Source organism: Barbus barbus, assembly GCF_936440315.1.
Source record: "Barbus barbus genome assembly, chromosome: 1".
NCBI classification, from domain to species: Eukaryota; Metazoa; Chordata; class Actinopteri; order Cypriniformes; family Cyprinidae; genus Barbus; species Barbus barbus.
In genome coordinates, this window is record NC_136729.1 from 23,898,111 (window position 1) to 23,920,024 (window position 21,914).

At 42.5% G+C, this 21,914-nt stretch overlaps 1 protein-coding gene across 3 annotated transcripts in view; it reads left to right on the forward strand.

The window, feature by feature from the left end:
• The window catches only part of LOC306846292 (diacylglycerol kinase zeta-like), a 131,699-nt gene that overhangs the window by 25,034 nt on the left and 84,751 nt on the right, over positions 1–21,914 (forward strand). Inside the window, exon 1 of one of the 3 annotated variants that reach the window (XM_079379561.1) lies at positions 5,178–5,365. The exons of the other annotated variants lie outside the window; for them this stretch is intronic. Coding sequence (XP_079235687.1) covers positions 5,304–5,365 — 62 coding nt within the window. The 5' untranslated portion in view covers positions 5,178–5,303. Of the gene's footprint in view, positions 1–5,177; positions 5,366–21,914 lie in introns of those variants that run through there. 3 annotated transcript variants of the gene reach the window in all.

A 21,914-nucleotide genomic window follows, 5' to 3' on the forward strand; every position in this document is an offset into this window, starting at 1 on the left:
TGTATAATGCTGAATCTGACTATATGAATCAAATGCTATGGCTGTACACTTATGAAATTGCCATACAAACTAGTGTCTATAAATATTAAATTGCAAACAAAAAACCCGCAATTTAAATATGCCTGCGTGTTTCTGTGAATTAATGCCAAAGTTTTGTCTACTACACACATACTCAAGCATGCATGATGCTTGTTGTGTTTTTAGTGTCTGCTGTCTCACTGTATGAACTATGAAGATATGAAGGCATAAACTTAATCTCCAGAGCTGTTCTGAGAGTCACTTCACGAGCATTTCACCATGTCATTTGTTAAAACTATTGTCAGATACACACAGAAACTCAAAGGTCTTGAATACAACTTACAAAAAGAAAAGTTTGGTTTAACTGGAAAATTTGACACTTATAGCATAGTGTACAATAATAATACTTTTTAATGCCTTAGTGCTCATTCATTGTAAATGCATGGATAAGAGCAGCCAGCACAAACATTTTTTTCCTTTCTTTTTTTTTGTTTCAGTTGAAGAAAGAAAGTACTTTGTTTGGAATAAAAGAATGGAGAGATAGAAAGGGTATATAGCCAAACAGATTACAGAGCCATCAGTGAAGAAGAGTACATTCTCCCCCTAGTGGAGAGAGGACAGATGACAGCATCTTACATGTTCTTTCTGTACCTCTCTGTCCTGTCCTATTATATCTTAAATTAATTATTTGGAGTTAAATGATGTTCAGCAGTTTGGTCAGAACTAGATGCAAAAGTCTGCCTTCTTGCTTTCACTAAGGTAACAATCTGCAAACCCAGTGTTCTGCTGAGAGACAATGAGAGGATAGAGAGTGAAAATCAACGATGACTTATGAAAATGGGGGGGGGGGGGGGGGGGGTTAACGGTAATATTATGGATGATACTTTAGAGCAGTGGTTCTCAATTCACATCCTGGGGACCTCTTGCTCTGCACATTTTGTGTGTCTCTCTTATCTGACACATTCAGTTCAGTTCATGGATGGTGATCTGAATCAGGTGTGTTAAATAAAGGAGACAAGCAAAATGTGGGGTCCCCAGGACTGGAATTGAGAACCAGTGCTTTAGGCTGGCTGCACACTAGAGGATTTTAAGGGCGATTTTAAGGCCAATTTGCACCCCCGAACAATCAGAGGGTGTGGCCCGATTCGTGGGTTGTCGCAAGCAATTTGTTTTTGTCCAAAAATCCTCTATTGTGTGGTGTCATTTCGATTATTTATCTGCTCCCAATCAAGACGGAGCGTCGCCAAACTCAAATCGTAAATATCAAACATTTTGATATTTACGACTCTTGATCGGGCTGCCCTCTGATGTGATACCCACGATAGCCAATGAGAGCGAGCAAGCGTCACTCACCGGATGTTGCGTGCTTCTATAGCTGAAACCTGGCAGCCACGAACATGCCGTGAAAGCAGAGCACATCACCCATTTTCTTTTGTATACTTTGTTTTTCACTGTGAAACAGAACGTGCGCCAGGAGAGCCAGCTGACAATGTCGATTGTCCTGTTTGTTTTTCTTCTCTAGCCACGTTTGATCTCGTGACTCTCCGTGAGATCACGTGTCACTGTGAAATCGTTCCTACAATCTTCAAGTATGCGGTTTCGCGGTCTGCTTGAATCATCTTGTGTGCGCGTTCATGATTATATGGCTAAAAATCGGTTGAACTGTCTTCATGTCTGTGGTCTTCCATGGTTTTAAAATCGGTTAAGATTTGAAAATCCTCTAGTGTGCACCCAGCTTTAGAGCAGAGGTCCCCAACCACCGGGTCGCGCCCCAGTACCGGGCCGTGGAAGAATTCCTACCAGGTAGTGAGAACGTTCTGAGGAAAATGTGTATAGATATGACGATCTGTTATTTATTGTGCGTAAATGATTATTCTAATTATTTAGTATTTTCGTTGTATGCAATTTGACGATTTCATGTTGAATTAGTAAATAAAAGATTGCACTGATCTGTCATATAGGCTATAAGGGCTTAAACGGATCGCAGTTGATCCGTGATATATGGACCAGGTCCAGACCCCACCGTTCGGCATGTGATTCGCAGATTAATTTGCCAATTTACATGTTCAAGCTGTTTAAAACCACAAGAAGAAGAAACTAAACCGAACTCAATTCGTTACTTGCGCGCTGTACTCGCACACACCCGAGTACAGCGCACAAGCATAGAGATGTATTTCAGACAGTGCGGCATACCGATTTGATTCCTCTTTCATGTATCCCTGCAATTAAGATACATATGCAAGGGGGTTTGGGGTTATACTGGAAATATTTCTGTTTTAAACCATGAAGGCGAGCCAATGGATATCACACAAGCAACGTGCAATAGTTATGCCGGTGAACGTCTTAACTTCAGTCACTAAACAGAAAGTGAAAGTAAAAAAAAAAAAAAAAAAACTGACAGTTTTTTAAGGCTGCATTAACAGCGCATTCTCTCAGAGACGACAAGAGACAAATCTACTTCATGTGCTGATAACAGTATAAATCAGTGGTTCTCAACCCGCGGCCCGTCACAAATCCAAATGCGGCCCACCATGCTGAATGTTACGGTCTATGTGCTGAACACAATTAAAAAATAACTTTCAGTTTTACAATTACTTTTAGTTTTTACATTAATTTAAAAATGTACTAAACAAATATAAGCTATAATGTTTTTATGTAAAATTTAGTTTTTCATTTATTATTTTCAGACATGAGTAGACCTATGTACTCACGTAATTAATGTTACGCATTTAACGAACACAAGCACGCACTTTGGCAGAATTCAATTCAAATAGTCATCAGCAGCCATTAGTTCTGTAAAATTGAGCATCAGAATGGGGAAATTTGTTAAGGGAGAAAACAAAACGTGGGAAATGCCTGTGAAGGAACGCATTCAACCAGAATAGTCGTAGCATCAGCAGTGAAGAGAGTGCTGGACTTTCGGCATCAGCTTTCGGTTTGCCCTGTCACTCACTTGAAGATGTTCAGGTAAAAAGAAACAACCATAGGCTACTACGCAGCAATCATCCTTAATTACAGAAATGTGGCAAAACATCTCTGGAGAGAACCTCAGATTATTAAATTTGAAAATGCTTTCCATACTTGGATCAACATAGGCTACATGTGCCTCCGTGCGTGTCTTACAAACTGCAACTTACAATCGCAACTTCATTGTGCTGTTACTCCTTTTGAGCAGAATTTCACAAAATTGGTCAGTATCAGGTGTTTTATTAATGGTGAGTATAATTATTTATTTCAATAAATGTAATCGTTTAGATATTATTTATAGCCTAAATATTATGATATTATAAATCTGGTTGGTTTGTATTGATGACGTAATATGTAAATGACATGTGTGCGGCCCGTGAGACTTGCACTTGGACCATAGTGCGGCCCGGTGAAAAAAAAGGTTGAGAACCACTGGTATAAATGAATAGACCTGTTTTAAAGGGGTCATATGATTCGATTTCAAGTTTTCCTTTCTCTTTGGAGTGTTACAAGCTGATTGTGCATAGATAAGATCCCTGAAGTTGCAAAGATTAAAGTCTCAAAACCAAAGAGATATTCTTTATCAAATTTAAGACTCTGCCATGCCCCCCTTAAATGGCTCATTCAAACACACCCCCACATGTCTATGTCACGATGCGGAAATATTTGCGTAATGCCACCCAAATTTTTACGCAAAGAAAGAAGGCGTGGTTTCAGTAACCGCAGCAGTGTTGATGCAGCCATGACAGGGAAACGCTGTGTGTTTCTAGGCGAACGCAAAAGGAAAGTAGATGCATTTAGGAATCATTAAGATTACTTGCAACAGAACAGCAATGCATTTTATGGACGACCGTTTCGTGAACCTAGGAGAGGAGGTAATTCTGACTTTGCTATGACAATCTGGCGCTTCTGAATCAGCGACTGTAAGTATGATTTTTATTAGTTTAAGTATTTGCTATTGACTGTTCAAATGCAGAGTTTTTCGTGTTGTGTATGTGTGTGTGTGTGTGTGTGCGTGTGCGTGAGAGAGATAGAGAGAGAGAGGGTCACATCACAGTGGAGTCAGCTGTCTTAACTACGGCTTGTGTGCAAATACATACGAGATGCTTAACTGTGTCTGTCACGCGACTCTCTTCCCCTCTCGGGTTTGAACTGATGGTAAAACTAAGGACATAACTGTCTTTACATTTATTTTGAAAGCTGAAGCTCGTGATTATGGTAAGGGGAGTTACATTCGCATACAGTGCTTGTGGAGTTCGGCCAATCACAATGCACTGTGCCAGTTGGACAATCAGAGCAGACTGTGCTTGTCGGAAGGAGGGACTTTGTAGAAAACGAAGCATTTGAGAGAGGCAGGGCATAGAGGACCTGCAGAAATGTACAGTATTTGAAAAATAATGTTTTTTGAACATTAAAGCATGTCAACATATTCTGTTACACCAAATACACAAAATAATGATCTTTAAAAAAGCATCATATAACCCTTCTAAAGACCCCATCCACAACTCACTTTAGAGTTTTGTTTTAGTGTAACCAGATTCAGTACTGTACACTGAGATTTTTGAGATGATGATAAAACAAAATATTTTGATATTGGTTGATTCATCTTTTGAGTTGTCGGAATGAGCAAAATGCACGTCTCTAAAAGAAAGACAGATAGTGGAAATGGACATCAGCCTTTGCTTTATAAAATATCTTAAGATATGCATCTGTGGGTGAGTGTTTCCATGTGGTTAAAAGTGAGATGAGTGTGACAAAGGAAGTACAGTTGTACAATGTCTGTTCTTCATTTTTGTTTATTATAGCAGCTTGTGTTCTCAATGTCATGAACAAAGATATCAAGATAAGTTCAAGATCATCAGTCACTTTCCTCTGTATGAAGCAGGGAAAGCTGCCTGCCTCTGTGTGTGTGTGTGTGTGTGTGTGTGTGTGTGTGTGTTTGTTTGGGGCTCTCCTTTAAGTGTACTAAAAATAGTTTCCTACAGGAGCCTGTTCTCTGTGTGTGTGTGTGTGTGTGTGTGTGTGTGTGTGTGTGTGTATTCCTGTAGTCTGTAGCTCATATTCTATTTGAGGCGGTTTCTTTACAAGAATCAAGTTTTACCCCTGACCCATTTCTGTTTCTCTGTCTCTTTCACACATGCAATACAAACACAAACATACACTCACATAAGGAAGTGTCACAACAGGAAGTAGGGGGTGTTGGGGAAGAAAGATTTATCTCAGAGAGGCACAGACTGCGAGGGTCAGTTGCTGTTTACAGTAGCTGTGTGCAGGACAGTAACTAGAGTCAATCTGGCAGGCCTGAAAGAGACAGAGAAATGTGGGCACACAGGAGGAAATGGGTCTTGCCCCCCACCCCTCCACCTCAATCTTACCACAGGTAAGACTGAACTATACTTGCTTATGCCTCCATGTGCTTAACGTTTGAGAGCCCAAGCTACTTGTGCCAGTTCATTTAGCTGTAAGAGTGACGCTCTGATCTCTGGTCAGCACTATGAAGACACTGCAACATTTAAATCATTTAGTTGATGTAGTACGCTACCAATCAAAAGTTTTTGAACAGTAAGATTTTTAATGTTTTATTTTTTTGTTTTAGAGATTTCTCTTCTGCTTGCCAAGCCTGCATTTATTTGATCCAAAATACAGCAAAAGCAATAATATTGTGAAATACAAACCGGTCTGTGAACGGTTTAAAAAACGTATGAATATAAAACATATTTGAATTGAATGTCCAATTTTAAATAATACTAGGCAACATTTTTATAAAAAAAATATATTAATGGACATTTTCAAAAATAATTCTCCTGGGACGATTTAAATTAAAGTTTTGTGCATTAAGCTGAAACACTATATAATTGTTCTTATTACTTTTGTTCTTGTTGTTATTTGTTGTTTTTGTATATTTGTACTTATTAATTAATTTTTTTATTTATATATATAATTTTCAAACAAAGTTGTTATATAATTATTTTGAAATTATATACGACTGAATTGTGAAATTGAAATGTTTCCTCGTGCCATGAATATAGCCACTGTTGCTGACATGGCGTTAAATCATAAATAAATAAAATAAATATTGTGAAATTCTTTAAAATAATTGCTTTCTATTTGAATATATTTCGTCTATATATACTGTGTATATACACTGACTGGCCACTTTATTAGGTACACCTTGCTAGTACCGGGTTGGACCCCCTTTTACCTTCAGAACTGCCTTAATTCTTCGTGGCATAGATTCAACGAGATGTTGGAAATATTCCTCAGATTTTGGTCCATATTGACATGATAGCATCACGCTGTTGCAATTTTGGTGAGCCTGTGCGAATTGTAGCCTCCGTTTCCTGTTCATAGCTGACAGGAGCGGCACCCGGTGTGGTCTTCTGCTGCTGTAGCCCATCTGCTTCAGGGTTCGAAGTGTTGTGTGTTCAGAGATGGTATTCTGCATACCTTGGTTGTAACAAGTGGTTATTTGAGTTACTGTTGCCTTTCTATCATCTCTAACCAGTCTGCCCATTCTCCTCTGACCTCTGACATCAACAAGGCATTTTTATCCACGCAACTGCCGCTCACTGGATATTTTCTCTTTTTCGGACCATTCTCTGTAAACCCTAGAGATGGTTGTGCGTGAAAATCCCAGTAGATCAACAGTTTTTGAAATACTCAGACCAGCTCATCTGGCACCAACAACCATTCCACGTTCAAAGTCACTTAAATCCCCTTTCTTCCCCATTCGGTTTGAACTTCAGCAAGTCGTCTTCACCACATCTAGATGCCTAAAATGCATTGAGTTGCTGCCATGTGATTGGCTGATTAGTAATTTGTTACCAAGCAATTTAACAGGTGTACCTAATAAAGTGGCCGGTGAGTGTAGCCCGCCCACTTGTTGGTCTTTTCACGTTGGTCTGGATGAAAATGCAAATTCATTCTTTGCCACTAGATTAGATTAGATTAGATTAGATTCAACTTTATTGTCATTGCACATGTAAGGTACAGGGCAACGAAATGCAGTTAGCATCTAACCAGAAGTGCAATAAGCAGAGGTACAGGATATACAGTGGCTACAATATGTTACATATGTACAGAAATATACAGATAAGGCAGTAGTACTATGGACATAATTTACAAGTTTTTAAATACTATCAGTATGATATACAGATGGGTGATATGAACATACTATACAGATGGATTGTGCAGTAAATGTATGTACACTATGAGCAAAAACTATGAAAATAATTACAAATGGATATGAATAAGCTATAAATTAAGATATATAAACACTAGTGCAATGAACATTGAAAGTGCATAGAAATAAAAATTTACAGTACATAGTACTCAGTGTGTAGATTTGTTGTTGTTGTTGTTTTTTTTTTTTTTTTTTTTTTTTAATCGATTTAATGATGGGGAGGGGTGAAGAGTTTGTAGTGGTGTGTGAGGGGGGTATCATTGGGCAGAGTTTAGTAGGGAAACAGCTGTAGGGAAAAAGCTGTTCCTGAGTCTGCTTGTCCTTGTTCGGAGGCTCCTGAAGCGCCTCCCAGAGGGCAGTAGGTTAAACAGTCTATGGTCAGGGTGAGAGGAATCCTTAAGAATGCCGCGAGCTCTACGTAAACAGCGTTTTCTCTGGACGTCCTCAATGGCAGGGAGTGGTGTCCCTGTGATGCGTTGGGCGGTTTTCACCACCCTCTGTAGTGCCTTGCGGTCAGCAGCTGAGCAGTTCCCATACCAGATTGTGATGCAATTGGTCAGGATGCTTTCAATTGCACACCGGTAGAAGTTCAGCTGGATGGTTGGAGACAGGTGGTTCTTCTTCAGTGTCCTAAGGAAGAAGAGGCGTTGGTGAGCCTTCTTGACTAGGCTGGATGTGTTGGTGGTCCAGGTCAGGTCCTCCGAGGTGTGGGTTCCCAGGAACTTGAAGCTGGAGACACGTTCAACAACCATCCCGTTAATGTGGATGGGGTCATGCGTTCCACTTTTCTTCTTCCTGAAGTCCACAATAAGTTCCTTTGTCTTGCTGGTGTTGAGGAGCAGGCTATTGTCAGCGCACCATGCAGCCAGGTGCTGTACCTCCTCCCTGTAGGCAGTCTCATCATTGTCTCTGATGAGGCCAATCACTGTGGTGTCGTCAGCAAACTTGATGGAGTTGGATCCATGCACAGGCCTGCAGTCATGGGTGTAGAGGGAGTAGAGAAATGGGCTCAGCACACAGCCCTGTGGTACGCCGGTGTTGAGTGTGATGGTGGTGGAGCAGGTGAGGCCTGACCTAACATGCTGAGGTCTGTTGGTCAGAAAGTCCATAATCCAGCTGCAAAGGGAGGTGTTAACACCCAAGTCTCCAAGTTTAGTGGTCAGCTTGGAGGGAATGACGGTGTTGAATGCTGAGCTGAAATCAACAAACAATATCCGTGCATATGTGTTGTTGTTGTTTTCCAGGTGTGTGAGTACCGAGTGCAGTACTGTGCCTACTGCATCCTCAGTGCTTCTATTGGTTCTATAGGCAAATTGGTGTGGGTCCAGTGTGGGTGGGAGGCAGTTCTTGAGGTGTGCCAGGACCAGTCGCTCAAAGCACTTCATAACAATGGGTGTGAGTGCTACGGGGCGGTAGTCATTCAGGCACGTTGGGGAGGAGTGTTTCGGCACTGGCACAATGGATGTGGATTTAAAGCATGTTGGCACCGTTGCTTGGGTGAGTGACAGGTTGAAAATGTCTGTGAAGACCCCTGAGAGCTGCTCTGCACATGTCCTGAGCACACGTCCAGGAATGCCGTCGGGGCCAGCAGCCTTGTATGAGTTGATCCGGCTCAATGCTGTGCAGACATCTGTGGAGGTGAGTTTGAGGGTCTGATGGTCTCCTGAGAGTGTGATCTTGGTGGCTGTCTCCTTGTTGTTGTTGTTGTTGTCAAAGCGAGCATAAAAGTCATTTAGCTCATCAAGGAAGGAGACGTCTGTGACCGTTGGAGTGGAGTTGCATGGCTTGTAGTCACGACCTGGATGCCCTGCCACATGCGCCGGGGGTCAGAGTTGGAAAAATGCTCCTCTACCTTTAGCTTGTAGCAGTGCTTGGCCTTCTTGATGCCCCTCTTCAGGTTAGCCCTGGATATGCTGTAGGCCTGAGCGTCATCTGATCTGAAAGCAGTGTTGCGGGCTTTCAGCAAGAGCCGCACTTCCTTGTTCATCCATGGCTTCTGATTAGGGTACGTTGTGATCTGTTTCTCTGTTGTGACACTGTCAATGGAGGTATTGATGTAGTCCAGTACAGAGGTGGTATAGATGTCAATGTCCGTGTGAGAGCCACTGGCAGCCTGAGAAGCAAACATACTCCAGTCCGTGTGTTGAAACTTGTCCTGAAGTACAGACTCTGCTCCCATTGGCCACACTTTGATGGTCTTCACTGATGGCTTCACACGGTTGATGAGGGGTGAATACTTGGGGGTGAGAAACAAAGAAAGGTGATCAGACTGTCCGAGGTGGGGGAGGGGAGTCGCGATGTAAGCTCCAGCGATGTTTGTGTAAACATGATCCAAAGTTTTTTCTCCTCTAGTGTGGCAGGAGACATGCTGATGGAATTTGGGGAGCACTGTCTTTAAGTTGGAGTGATTAAAATCACCCGCAACAATAAATGCAGCTTCCGGGTGTACAGTCTGTTGTTTACTAATGGCCGCATGCAGTTCGTTCATAGCAAGCTTGGCATTAGCATCCGGGGGAATATAGGCTGCAGTTATGATAGTGGAAGTGAACTCCCGCGGCAGATAGAAAGGTCTACACTTAACCATGAGAAACTCTAGGTTAGGTGAGCAGTGTTTTCCAACAATGTCAGAGTTCGTACACCAAGCTTTGTTCACATAAATGCACAATCCTCCACCTCTGGTCACCACCACTAGATGCCACTTTTGGAGCGGTTTCCCCGGAAACGCTGTACACAAAGCAGCACTGCACTCACAAATGCTGCTTTATCATGAAATGAATCGTTGAGCGAATCGTTGGGAGTCGTTGAGCATGTAAGGTAAAAATAAATGCATATTATAAGACAACGAAAGTGTTTTTCGACCTTGCATGCATGTCAATTTGTTGTTGGGGATAGGGCTGCAATGATTAGTCGACGTTATCGACAACGTCGATTTAAAAATTTTCTACAAATATTTTTGTTGTCGAGCAGTCGTTTGATCTCATATGACCTAATGCTAGAGCCTGCAATACTGCAGTTTGACCAGTGTGGCGCTGTAGCGCAAGACTGTAATTCAGCCCTTCTGGATGCAATTCAAAAGAAGATGACACACAGCGCTTCAGAGCAAACGCAGCCGAACGAACCTGAAGCTGCTGAGTAGTGATGGGAAGTTCGGATCATTTTACTGACTCGGACCTTTGAGTCTCGTTCAGCAAAATGAACAAATCTTTTTTCGAGTCCTTTCGTTCATTTTAGCAAAATATAATTAAAATGTTACATGCTACTTCCCTAACACATCTACTACTTATGAAAAGGTTGATCACACTACAAACAATACAAAACTATAATGGTATAAGAAACAGAAAACAAAATAATGTGTTGTTTACCTGGTCTTTAGTCTATGATTAGCTCACCTCACCTCTTATCTGACAAGCTTATGAGGCTGTCACGTGATGAATGAACGACTCGGACCCGAAGACTCAAGAGATGAATTAATCGATTCTCATTCCATCAATTCTCTTTCCGGCTCTGACTGCATAGGTTACGCGTATGAGGCTGTCACGTGATGAACGGACGACTCGGAAAAACCCGAAGGCTCGAAACAGGTGAACGAATTCAGTGCAGAACCTATAGGATGTAGCGCATGCGCGACTGAACGAATCACTCCCCGAGACAACTCGTTCTTCCCGAGTCATATTAAAGATTTGTTCAAAATGAACAAATCGTTCAAGAACGACTCATCACTACTGCTGAGCAGTGTTTGGATGAATATGTAAATCTATGCTGCTCGCTTTCCTCTCAATAACGAAATAAACACAACAAAAACTGACAAGAGGCGTGAAAGCAGCAGTTAAAAACGCATCTGATTACAGCGATGTGCATGTTTGCACAAGCTCTGCAGTAAAGTCCAGTCACTCATATTTATTTATCAGAATCAGAATTAGCTTTATTGCCAGGTATGTTTGCACATACGAGGAATTTGTTTTAGTGACCAGTAGCTCCACATTGCGACAGAATGACAGCGACAGGACCAGACACAGATAATAAAAAAATGGACAATGTGCAAAATAGCACAAACACAATATACAGAATAGACAACTCGGTATGTACATGTTATATAGTACTTTATGCAATAGAAAATCTGAAATTAAGACTGTTATAAAGAAACTCTCCGGTTTGGAGCGAGCTAGTAATAAAATATTTTTATTAGTGGGAAAAAAATATTATTTCATTAAAGTGATAGTTTAGTTTAGTTTACAAAGATCAAAGTTTGATCTAGCTCAGGACCGTTTAGATTATCATAACCCTATAAGGTATTTTAGGAGAGATTATTTTGTGAATAAAATATTTTATCCAAAAATAAAACATCTTATCACTTAGCTTTATTTGGTTTCTTATCCATATGACTTTCAAAAGGAGATGCTAGGCAGAATGATGTCATTCAGTTACTTTTTCATATAACTAATTACATGGTGAATGAGAGTGTTTCTCTGTCGGTCATCTATTTTGTGTGCCAAATATATATATTTGCATAAATTAATTGTAATTACATATGACTTTCAAAAGCTGAAGTGAATACCTTTTATATATTTGTTAGAATATGCATAACTCAACATTGTAACTAATTGCAAAAGCTGAATAATCAGTCAATGTCTGCTGATTAATCAGTGAAATAATCGACAGACAGTTTGATTTGTGAAAAAAATCTACTCTGCTGTTTTCAACATAATAATAATAATAATAATAATAATAATAAATGTTTTTTTTTGTTGTTGCTGCAAATCATAATATTAGAATGATTTGAAGGATCATGTGACTGAGTAATGATGCTAAAAATTCAGCTTTGAAATCACAGGTGTAATGGAGATCTACTGGTTAAGGAAATTTGTCAACAATATGGAGTGTCTAGTCAGGACACGGAAGTCAGGGATAGTCGTTGAATGGTTTTAATAAATATACTTCTAAAATACAGATGCACAGGCACTATTTCTCATACACTTTACAGTGAAGGTGTGTTTGGTGGTCACTGACGCACACGAACACTATGCGAAGATTAGCTTAACTGAAACTGAAACTGACAGCCGTTCTCTACAAGCCAGGGCATGTCGCAACATGTCAGAAAAGGGGCGTGGTCTGAACGAACACTCGCTGTACATGCTCTGTCCATGTTCACATCACTTGAGCCTTTTGCACAGCCGCCCCATAATTCACGGTGTGATTTATCTCCTGGAAAGGCTCAACTATCCACAGGAGCTGTTGTCGAGGCATTCTCCGGGATGGCCGGCAGCTCAATGAGCTTGGCCACTGGTCTGGTGTAGGTCCTCTCGTCTACCTGCACCTCAGCAGTCCTCACTTTACTATCGACACTCCTAATGGTCTTCGTGACTCGTCCCACGGGCCACAATGCACGAGGTAACCTTTGGTCAATTACCATCACCACTGTACCCACAGTGAGGTTCTCTGTGTCCTTTACCCATTTCTGCCTTGATTGCAAGAAAGGCAAGTAGTTCCGTATGAAATGGGTCCAAAACTGGTCAGCTAACACCTGACTGTGCCGCCATCTTCTCCGACTGAGAATCTCAGACTCAGGGTACACCACTTGAGGAAGCGAAGAGTCGGGCCGCCCCATGAGGAGGTAGTTGGGGGTTACGGGATCCACATCAGCTACATCTGTCGACACATATCCCAATGGCTTGGAGTTAAGGATTCCCTCTACCTCAATCAGAACTGTCTGCAAGACTTCTTCGGTCACTGTCTGTGCTCCCAGAGTAACATAGAGTGCAGCCTTAATAGATCTGACTTCCCGCTCCCAGGCTCCACCAAAGTGAGGTGCATTTGGTGGGTTGAACTGGAAACGGATCTGGTGCTTAGCCAACTTGGTCTGCAGCTCTTCACACATGGCCTCAAAACTTGCCTTGAGCTCGTGCTCCCCTCCGCGGAAGTTGGTCCCACGGTCAGAGAGAAGCTCGAAGGGTGTTCCCCGTCTAGCCACGAACCTTCTGAGTGACATAAGGAACGAGTCGGTATCCATTTTGGGCAGCACATCTAAGTGAACGCACCTGGTGGTCATACACTTAAAAACTATTCCCCATCTCTTTTCCGTACTCCGACCACGCTTGACCTGGAACGGGCCAAAGCAATCTACTCCTGTTGAATAAAATGGAGGCTTCAGGAGGCGGAGACGACAAAGGGGCAGATCTGCCATCTTAGGAATAGCAGGCTTTGCTCTCCATTTCTGGCACTCCGGGCAGGATCTCTGATGACGACGTACAGCTTCTCGGCCTTGGAGGATCCAAAACTTGCGCCGGAGCTCTGCAAAGATCCTCTCCGATCCAGAATGGAGTAACTTGTTGTCATACTGTCGTATGATAAGTTTGGTAATATGGTGCTTAGGTTCTAGCACAATTGGGTGTACGACATATTCTTCCAGACCAGTAGAACGGCGTAACCTACCACCTATTCGGATAAGGCCCTTAGAGACATCGTACTCTGGAGCAAGTGACAAGAGCCGACTGCTGGATGGAAGTGCTTTCCCTGTTTGTAGGCACTTGACTTCGTCTGGTAAGCTATCATATTGTGCTCTCTGAAGGATTCTGAGTTCTGCTTCTGCGTAGTCATCTGCACTGAGGGCGCTTGACTGGGAGGCCGCCCCATGTAGTGACCTACTCGTTGCCTCAAGGAGATCTTCAAAGGTAGAGTGGTCTTCAGCGGCTGGGATCTCTGGAGCAGTAATGGCTGACATAATGCCACAGAACGTAAACCTCTTCATCTCTGACTCATCTGGGACCTCCACGAAAGAAGTTGTGGCTGACCAACTCTCACGTGGTAGCCGAAGGAAAGCAGGACCTTGACTGAATTGGTTTGGCTTGGCTAGGTTGGATAGTGTCATCCCTCTGGTGATAGCGTCCGCGGGGTCATTCTGTGTGTCCACATACCTCCATGACTGGTGATTCGTCAGCTCCTGAATCTCAGATACACGAGTCCCTACAAACACCTTGTATCTGCAGGACTCTGACTGTATCCAGGCAAGTACTGTGGTGGAGTCAGACCACAGCACTGTGTCCCTCAACTTAAGGGTGAGCTCTCGCTGGATCATCTGGGCAAGCAGGGTGGCCGCGGGTCCTTAAAAAGTCTTAAAATGTCTTAAATAAAATTTTCCATATAAAAGGCCTTAAAAAGTCTTAAAAAGCCTTAAATTCAGATCGATAGGTCTTAAATATTTTTGGTGACTTTACCACAAAAAAAAAAAAAACTTCAGTCGGAAGTTTTTTTTTTTTTCCCCGCGGTAGTTATTGCGTCATCAGAGAGAATTAAGGTAGCAGGTCGAACTGAAATAGCTGCAATGGGTAAATGTAAGTTCAATGAGAAATGGCTCGAGAATGACAAATTCTCATGGTGGTTGAAGCCAGTGGCTGATAATGTGTACTAGGCAAATTGCGCCGTATGTCGAAGGCGTTTTAAACTGGGTACAATGGGCATCAAAGCGGTGGAATCGCACACGCAGAGCGGGAAGCACCGGGAGTATGCGAGAGCCCGCGAGAAGAGTTCAATTAAAGGTTTCTGTTCCACTCTTCCCATTAGCGAAGATGTCACCACGGATGTTGAGAATCCCCAGCCTACAACGCCATCATCTGACCAACGTTTAGTTTTTGGCTCTACGCCAACAATAAGAGCTGAGGTAATTTGGGTGCTGAGGACGGTAACAAGCCATCACTCGTTCAGGTCAAATGACAGGATTGATCAAAATTGTTCATTCACATTGTTGTAAGTCAAATATATGTACAAAGTAGACTTAGAATAGAAATACAATCCAGAACAAAAATCTACCTGTTATTGTGAGCTGGTTAATAATAGTAATTAATGTTGTACAGTGGCTTCTTCGCAGTTAAACAGCTGCTGAAATTGTTGTATTTTTGATTTATTGGATATTGTCTGTGAAAAGCTCACTGTATATTGTAATAATAAATAGCATTTGTTACAGCAATTAATATTTTGTGATTTGTGTTGTGTGTGTGTGTGTGTGTGTGTGTGTGTGTGTGTGTATTTTCATCGCAGGTTTGGTGGTCTTAAATTTCATATAAGTTGGTATTAAAAAGGTCTTAAAAAGTCTTAAATTTGACTTGTTAAACTCTGTAGACACCCTGGGCAAGCTGAGCTCCTGTAAGGGCGGCACAGAGCTCAAGGCGTGGCATTGACTGTTGTTTCTTCGGTGCCACTCTTGAATGTGCCAGCACAAAGGCTACATGGACTTGGCCATGTGGATCCTCACCTCGTAGGTAAGCAACTGACCCGTAGGCGGACTCTGATGCATCACAGAATACGTGAAGCTCGAGGGTGATGGCACTTACATCCACGTCTAGTGGGAAGTAGCTCCGGGAGAGACTAACTGTTGGGAGCTGAGGGAGCTCTTCTTCCCATAAAGTCCAGGCTTGCAGGAGGTCGACCGGTAAGTTTGGGTCATCCCAGTCGCGGTCTTTGGCCCACAGTCTCTGGACCAAAACTTTGGCCCTTGTGGTGAAAGGCAGGATATGACCTAGGGGATCATATTGGCTTGCTAGTATCTTATAGCTATTTCGCATGGTAGTCTGGCTTGGGGAAACCGGGCGATGCCTGTAATGGAGTGTGTCCTCCATGAAGTGCCAACTGAGGCCTAGCGTCATTTCTTGAGCTTCACCATGTTAGTCGGGGAGCCAAAGTCTCAAAAGCTCAATAAAATGGGTTGAACCTGACATGGTCTGTCATACTTTTTATTTGTGTTTTTTCTGTTAACTTTGACCCTAAGAACCAATAATTGGAGGGTCTGCTCTGCCGGAAATATTGCGAAAAAAAATTGTGGCCATTTTAGTGTATGCACCCTTTATTTTTTATTAGAAAAATGTGAAAAATTATTTTTTTCCCTCAAATCCTCAGTGGGTTTGGTAGGCTGTCAATAAATGCATTCCAGGTACACCGAACACATGTTCTGACAATATCCACTGAAAAAATAACTCTTAAAACACATTTCTACATGATTTTGCATTAATTTAATGCCAAAAAATTAGCCGTTTTCTCACTTTTTTCCAATATTTTCATCTTTACTTCACTGGCAATCAACTATTCCCCCAAGTTATGACATCAGTCAATATGTCATTCTTTTCACCAAACAATATACTCATTCCACAGAAAAAATCATAAAAATCCAACCAAAATCAATGGATCTGTGATGATTTCACTAATAGTTGATCAGCAGGCTCAGAACCTCAATAGAATTTTAGGCTACTCTCAAAATTCCGAAAGACATGCTGGATATTTAACATGGTTTTTAATGTCTACATTATAGACCCTTTTTGAGTCGACGTCACGATTACGTCACAGCACAAGCTGGAGGCAAAACAGAGGGAGTGTGCTGGATGTGAGGGGTCCAGAGTGATTTTACCAGCCTTTTTGCTCACTCTGGATAAGTACAGTTCTTGGAGAGTGGGGAGGTTTGTACCAATGATTCGCTCAGCATTCCGGACTACTCTCCGTAGTCTTCTGAGGTCAGATTTGGTAGCTAAGCTGAACCAGACAGTTATTGAAGCGCAGAGGATGGATTCAATGATGGCAGAGTAGAACTGTTTCAGCAGCTCCTGTGGTAGGTTGAACTTCCTCAGCTGGCGAAGAAAGTATAACCTCTGCTGGGCCTTCCTGACAATGGAGTCAATGTGAATATCCCACTTCAGGCCCTGGGAGATGGTGGTGCCCAGGAATCTGAATGACTCCACTGCAGTCACAGTGCTGTTCATGATGGTGAGTGGGGGGAGAGCAGGGGGGTTTCTCCTGAAGTCCACAATCATCTCCACAGTTTTGAGCGTGATAAGCTCCTATTCTCTCCTATTCCATCCACTCCTCTCCACTCTTCTCTCTTGTTCAATCCACTCCTGTACTCTTCACTCTCTATTCTCCTCTCCAATCCTCTCCTCTCCTCTCCTCTCCACTCTTCTCCTCTTCTACTCCTCTCCACTATTCTCCTCTTCCCTCTTCTTCTCTCCGATTCAATCAACTCCTCTCCATACCTCTCCACTCCACTCCAGTCCACTCTTCTTTCCTGGTCAATTCACTCCTCTTTTTTCCTTCACTATTCTTCTCTCTTGTTCAGTCCACCACTGTCCTCTTCACTCTTTTCTACTCATTCCTCTCTTCTCTTCTGTTCAATCCTCCACTCTCCTCTTCACTCCACTCCTCTTTAAGCCCGGCTCATACTGTGCGATTTTGGCCACGATTTGGTCGTCTGAGACAAATTTTGAAAATCCTAAAATCCTAAAAGATTCCTATAATCCTAGGCTAAAATCGGTTGTCTAGATCGCTGGTTTGACATGTTCACCGACAGCCGATTAATGGCCGTTGCGATAAATTTTTTCCTCCGATTAAATTCTGGCAGTGTCAGAAGATTTCAGACACTTTCCTGCAGTGTGACATCTCCTACGACGACCGTCAAACCAAGAACCAATAGGAGCACTGAACTTGATGACACAATTAGCGCGACAACTTCAAACTTCAACTTCGTTATTTGTAAAAACAATATATGTACAAAGAAAAGTTTACTTAAAGTTTATTTATTAAGGGGCAGGATGTTTAAACTCGAATAACAAAATTACCTCAAGTTCGCACTGTAGAACTGGAAGTCCATAAAGTCCTCTTTTGCCCAGCCATGACTTGCTCCACACACATCGTCTTTTTCGTTTTTTTTTTTTTTTAACATCAAGGCATGTAATTAATAAAACTAAGCTACACGTTGCTGTTGTTTGCTAGCTACCATTATAGCGAGAGAACGCGGGTCACGTATTGATGACGTAAAACTCCGGACAAGTCTTCTTGAGTACGTCCGTTTTTGTCGCGTCTTGACTGTCGTACAGTCTGACATTAAGACAACTGAGATCCTACAGTCTGACATGGGGATCATGTTCGTACAGTGTGACAAGCAACAATCACAAAAGACTATTAAAAATCGCACAGTGTGAGCCCGGCTTTACTGTCCTTTCCAATCCTCTGCTGCCTTCTCTTCTCGCTAACTTTTCCTCCACAGCAAACCCAATAAGATCAGAACAAAATCTGCAAATGGGAAATATTGTGCATTCAGGTGAAAGAAATCTAGATGTTTGACACTACTAGCGAACTAGCTTTTGACAAATCACTCACTCTATATACTGTACAGTACTATATACAAAAAAAGGATGCATAATATATAGTGTTTACATCTTACAGAACATTTGTATTGTTCAGTATTAACGTTTAGTGCAGCCTTTAGTTATCCTTAGTGGCTTACTATCTGTCTGACATGAAAAACACTTCAAGGACAACACCAGCCTTCATATAAGTGTATTTCTAATGATTGCTCACTCCAAACGTATCCCTGAAGCAGCATTTATTCTCATATCTATTTCTTTACCTAGCAAGTCCATTTGAAATTTTCGCAATTTCTCAACTTCCGGTCGAAGCAAAATGGACATATAGGACACATACCCCTCGTAAAGCATACGATTCTGATCCAGTGTTAATTTTGACAAAACAAATTTTTATTTAGTTTTAGTCATAGTCTTTTGACTAAAATGCCATTTTAGTTTTAGTTATATTTTAGTCATCTGAATTGGCAGATGACTCCGGCAAGACTAGAGGTGGAGGATTGTGCATTTATGTAAACAAAGCTTGGTGTACGAACTCTGACATTGTTGGAAAACACTGCTCACCTAACTTAGAGTTTCTCATGGTTAAGTGTAGACCTTTCTATCTGCCGCGGGAGTTCACTTCCACCATCATAACTGCAGCCTATATTCCCCCGGATGCTAATGCCAAGCTTGCTATGAACGAACTGCATGCGGCCATTAGTAAACAACAGACTGTACACCCGGAAGCTGCATTTATTGTTGTGGGTGATTTTAATCACTCCAACTTAAAGACAGTGCTCCCCAAATTCCATCAGCATGTCTCCTGCCACACTAGAGGAGAAAAAACTTTGGATCATGTTTACACAAACATCGCTGGAGCTTACATCGCGACTCCCCTCCCCCACCTCGGACAGTCTGATCACCTTTCTTTGTTTCTCACCCCCAAGTATTCACCCCTCATCAACCGTGTGAAGCCATCAGTGAAGACCATCAAAGTGTGGCCAATGGGAGCAGAGTCTGTACTTCAGGACAAGTTTCAACACACGGACTGGAGTATGTTTGCTTCTCAGGCTGCCAGTGGCTCTCACACGGACATTGACATCTATACCACCTCTGTACTGGACTACATCAATACCTCCATTGACAGTGTTACAACAGAGAAACCGATCACAACGTACCCTAATCAGAAGCCATGGATGAACAAGGAAATGCGGCTCCTGCTGAAAGCCCACAACACTGCTTTCAGATCAGATGACGCTCAGGCCTACAGCATATCCAGGGCTAACCTGAAGAGGGGCATCAAGAAGGCCAAGCACTGCTACAAGCTAAAGGTAGAGGAGCATTTTTCCAACTCTGACCCCCGGCGCATGTGGCAGGGCATCCAGGTCATCAGTGACTACAAGCCATGCAACTCCACTCCAACGGTCACAGACGTCTCCTTCCTTGATGAGCTAAATGACTTTTATGCTCGCTTTGAGAATAACAACAAGGAGACAGCCACCAAGATCACACTCTCAGGAGACCATCAGACCCTCAAACTCACCTCCACAGATGTCTGCACAGCATTGAGCCGGATCAATGCATGCAAGGCCGCTGGCCCTGACGGCATTCCTGGACGTGTGCTCAGGATATGTGCAGAGCAGCTCGCAGGGGTCTTCACAGACATTTTCAACCTGTCCCTCACCCAAGCAACTGTGCTTTAAGTCCACATCCATTGTGCCAGTGCCGAAACACTCCTCCCCGACGTGCCTGAATGACTACCGCCCCGTAGCACTCACACCCATTGTAATGAAGTGCTTTGAGCGACTGGTCCTGGCACACCTCAAGAACTGCCTCCCACCCACACTGGACCCACACCAATTTGCCTACCGTAGCAATAGGAGCACTGAGGATGCAGTATGCACAATACTGCACTCGGTACTCACACACCTGGATAATAACAACACATATGCACGGATGTTGTTTGTTGATTTCAGCTCAGCATTCAACACCGTCATTCCCTCCAAGCTGATCACTAAACTTGGTGACTTGGGTGTTAACACCTCCCTCTGCAGCTGGATTATGGACTTTCTGACCAACAGACCTCAGCATGTTAGGTCAGGCCACACCTGCTCCACCACCATCACACTCAACACCGGCGTACCACAGGGCTGTGTGCTGAGCCCATTCCTCTACTCCCTCTACACCCATGACTGCAGGCCTGTGCATGGATCCAACTCCATCATCAAGTTTGCTGACGACACCACAGTGATTGGCCTCATCAGAGACAACGATGAGACTGCCTACAGGGAGGAGGTACAGCACCTGGCTGCATGGTGTGCTGACAATAGCCTGCTCCTCAACACCAGCAAGACAAAGGAACTTATTGTGGACTTCAGGAAGAAGAAAAGTGGAACGCATGACCCCATCCACATTAACGGGATGGTTGTTGAACGTGTCTCCAGCTTCAAGTTCCTGGGAACCCACATCTCGGAGGACCTGACCTGGACCACCAACACATCAAGCCTAATCAAGAAGGCTCACCAACGCCTCTTCTTCCTTAGGACACTGAAGAAAAACCACCTGTCTCCGGCCATCCTGGTTAACTTCTACCGGTGTGCGATTGAAAGCATCCTGACCAACTGCATCACAGTCTGGTATGGGAACTGCACAGTTGCTGACCGCAAGGCACTGCAGAGGGTGGTGAAAACCGCCCAACGCATCACAGGGACACCACTTCCTGCCATTGAGGACGTCCAGAGAAAACGCTGTTTACGTCGAGCTCGCGGCATTCTTAAGGACTCCTCTCACCCTGACCATAGACTGTTTAACTTACTGCCCTCTGGGAGGCGCTTCAGGAGCCTCCGAACAAGGACAAGCAGACTCAGGAACAGCTTTTTCCCTACAGCTGTTTCCCTACTAAACTCTGCCCAATGATACCCCCCTCACACACCACCACAAACTCTTCACCCCTCCCCATCATTAAATGACAAACAAAACAAAAAAACATCCACACCCTGAGTACTATGCACTGGAAATTTTTATTTCTATGCACTTTCAATGTTCATTGCACTAGTATTTATATATCTTAATGTATAGCTTATTCATATCCATTTGTAATTATATTCATAGTTTTTGCTCATAGTGTACATATATTTACTGTACAATCCATCTGTATAGTATGTTCATATCACCCATCTGTATATCATACTGATAGTATTTAAAAATTGTAAATTATGTCCATAATACTACTGCCTTATCTGTATATTCTGTACATATGTAACATATTGTAGCCACTGTATATCCTGTACCTCTGCTTATTGCACTTCTGGTTAGATGCTAACTGCATTTCGTTGCCCTGTACCTTACATGTGCAATGACAATAAAGTTGAATCTAAAATCTAAATCTAAATCTTTAGTTTTAGTCTAGTTTTAGTCAACGAAATACAATAAGATTTTAGTCGACTAAATGTAAAATTTAATGGGTTTGGATAAATTGTAATGCATTAATTTAGAATTTCTCAAAAATTTCCAAACCCATTATATACTCCCAGAGAAAACATGTATTAATTAACCTGTTATTATGAATCACTTTTAAAGCTTGAACATGCAATACAGATACAGATTTAACTGCAGTGAGATAAAAAGTTTTCACAGACGAAAACGGG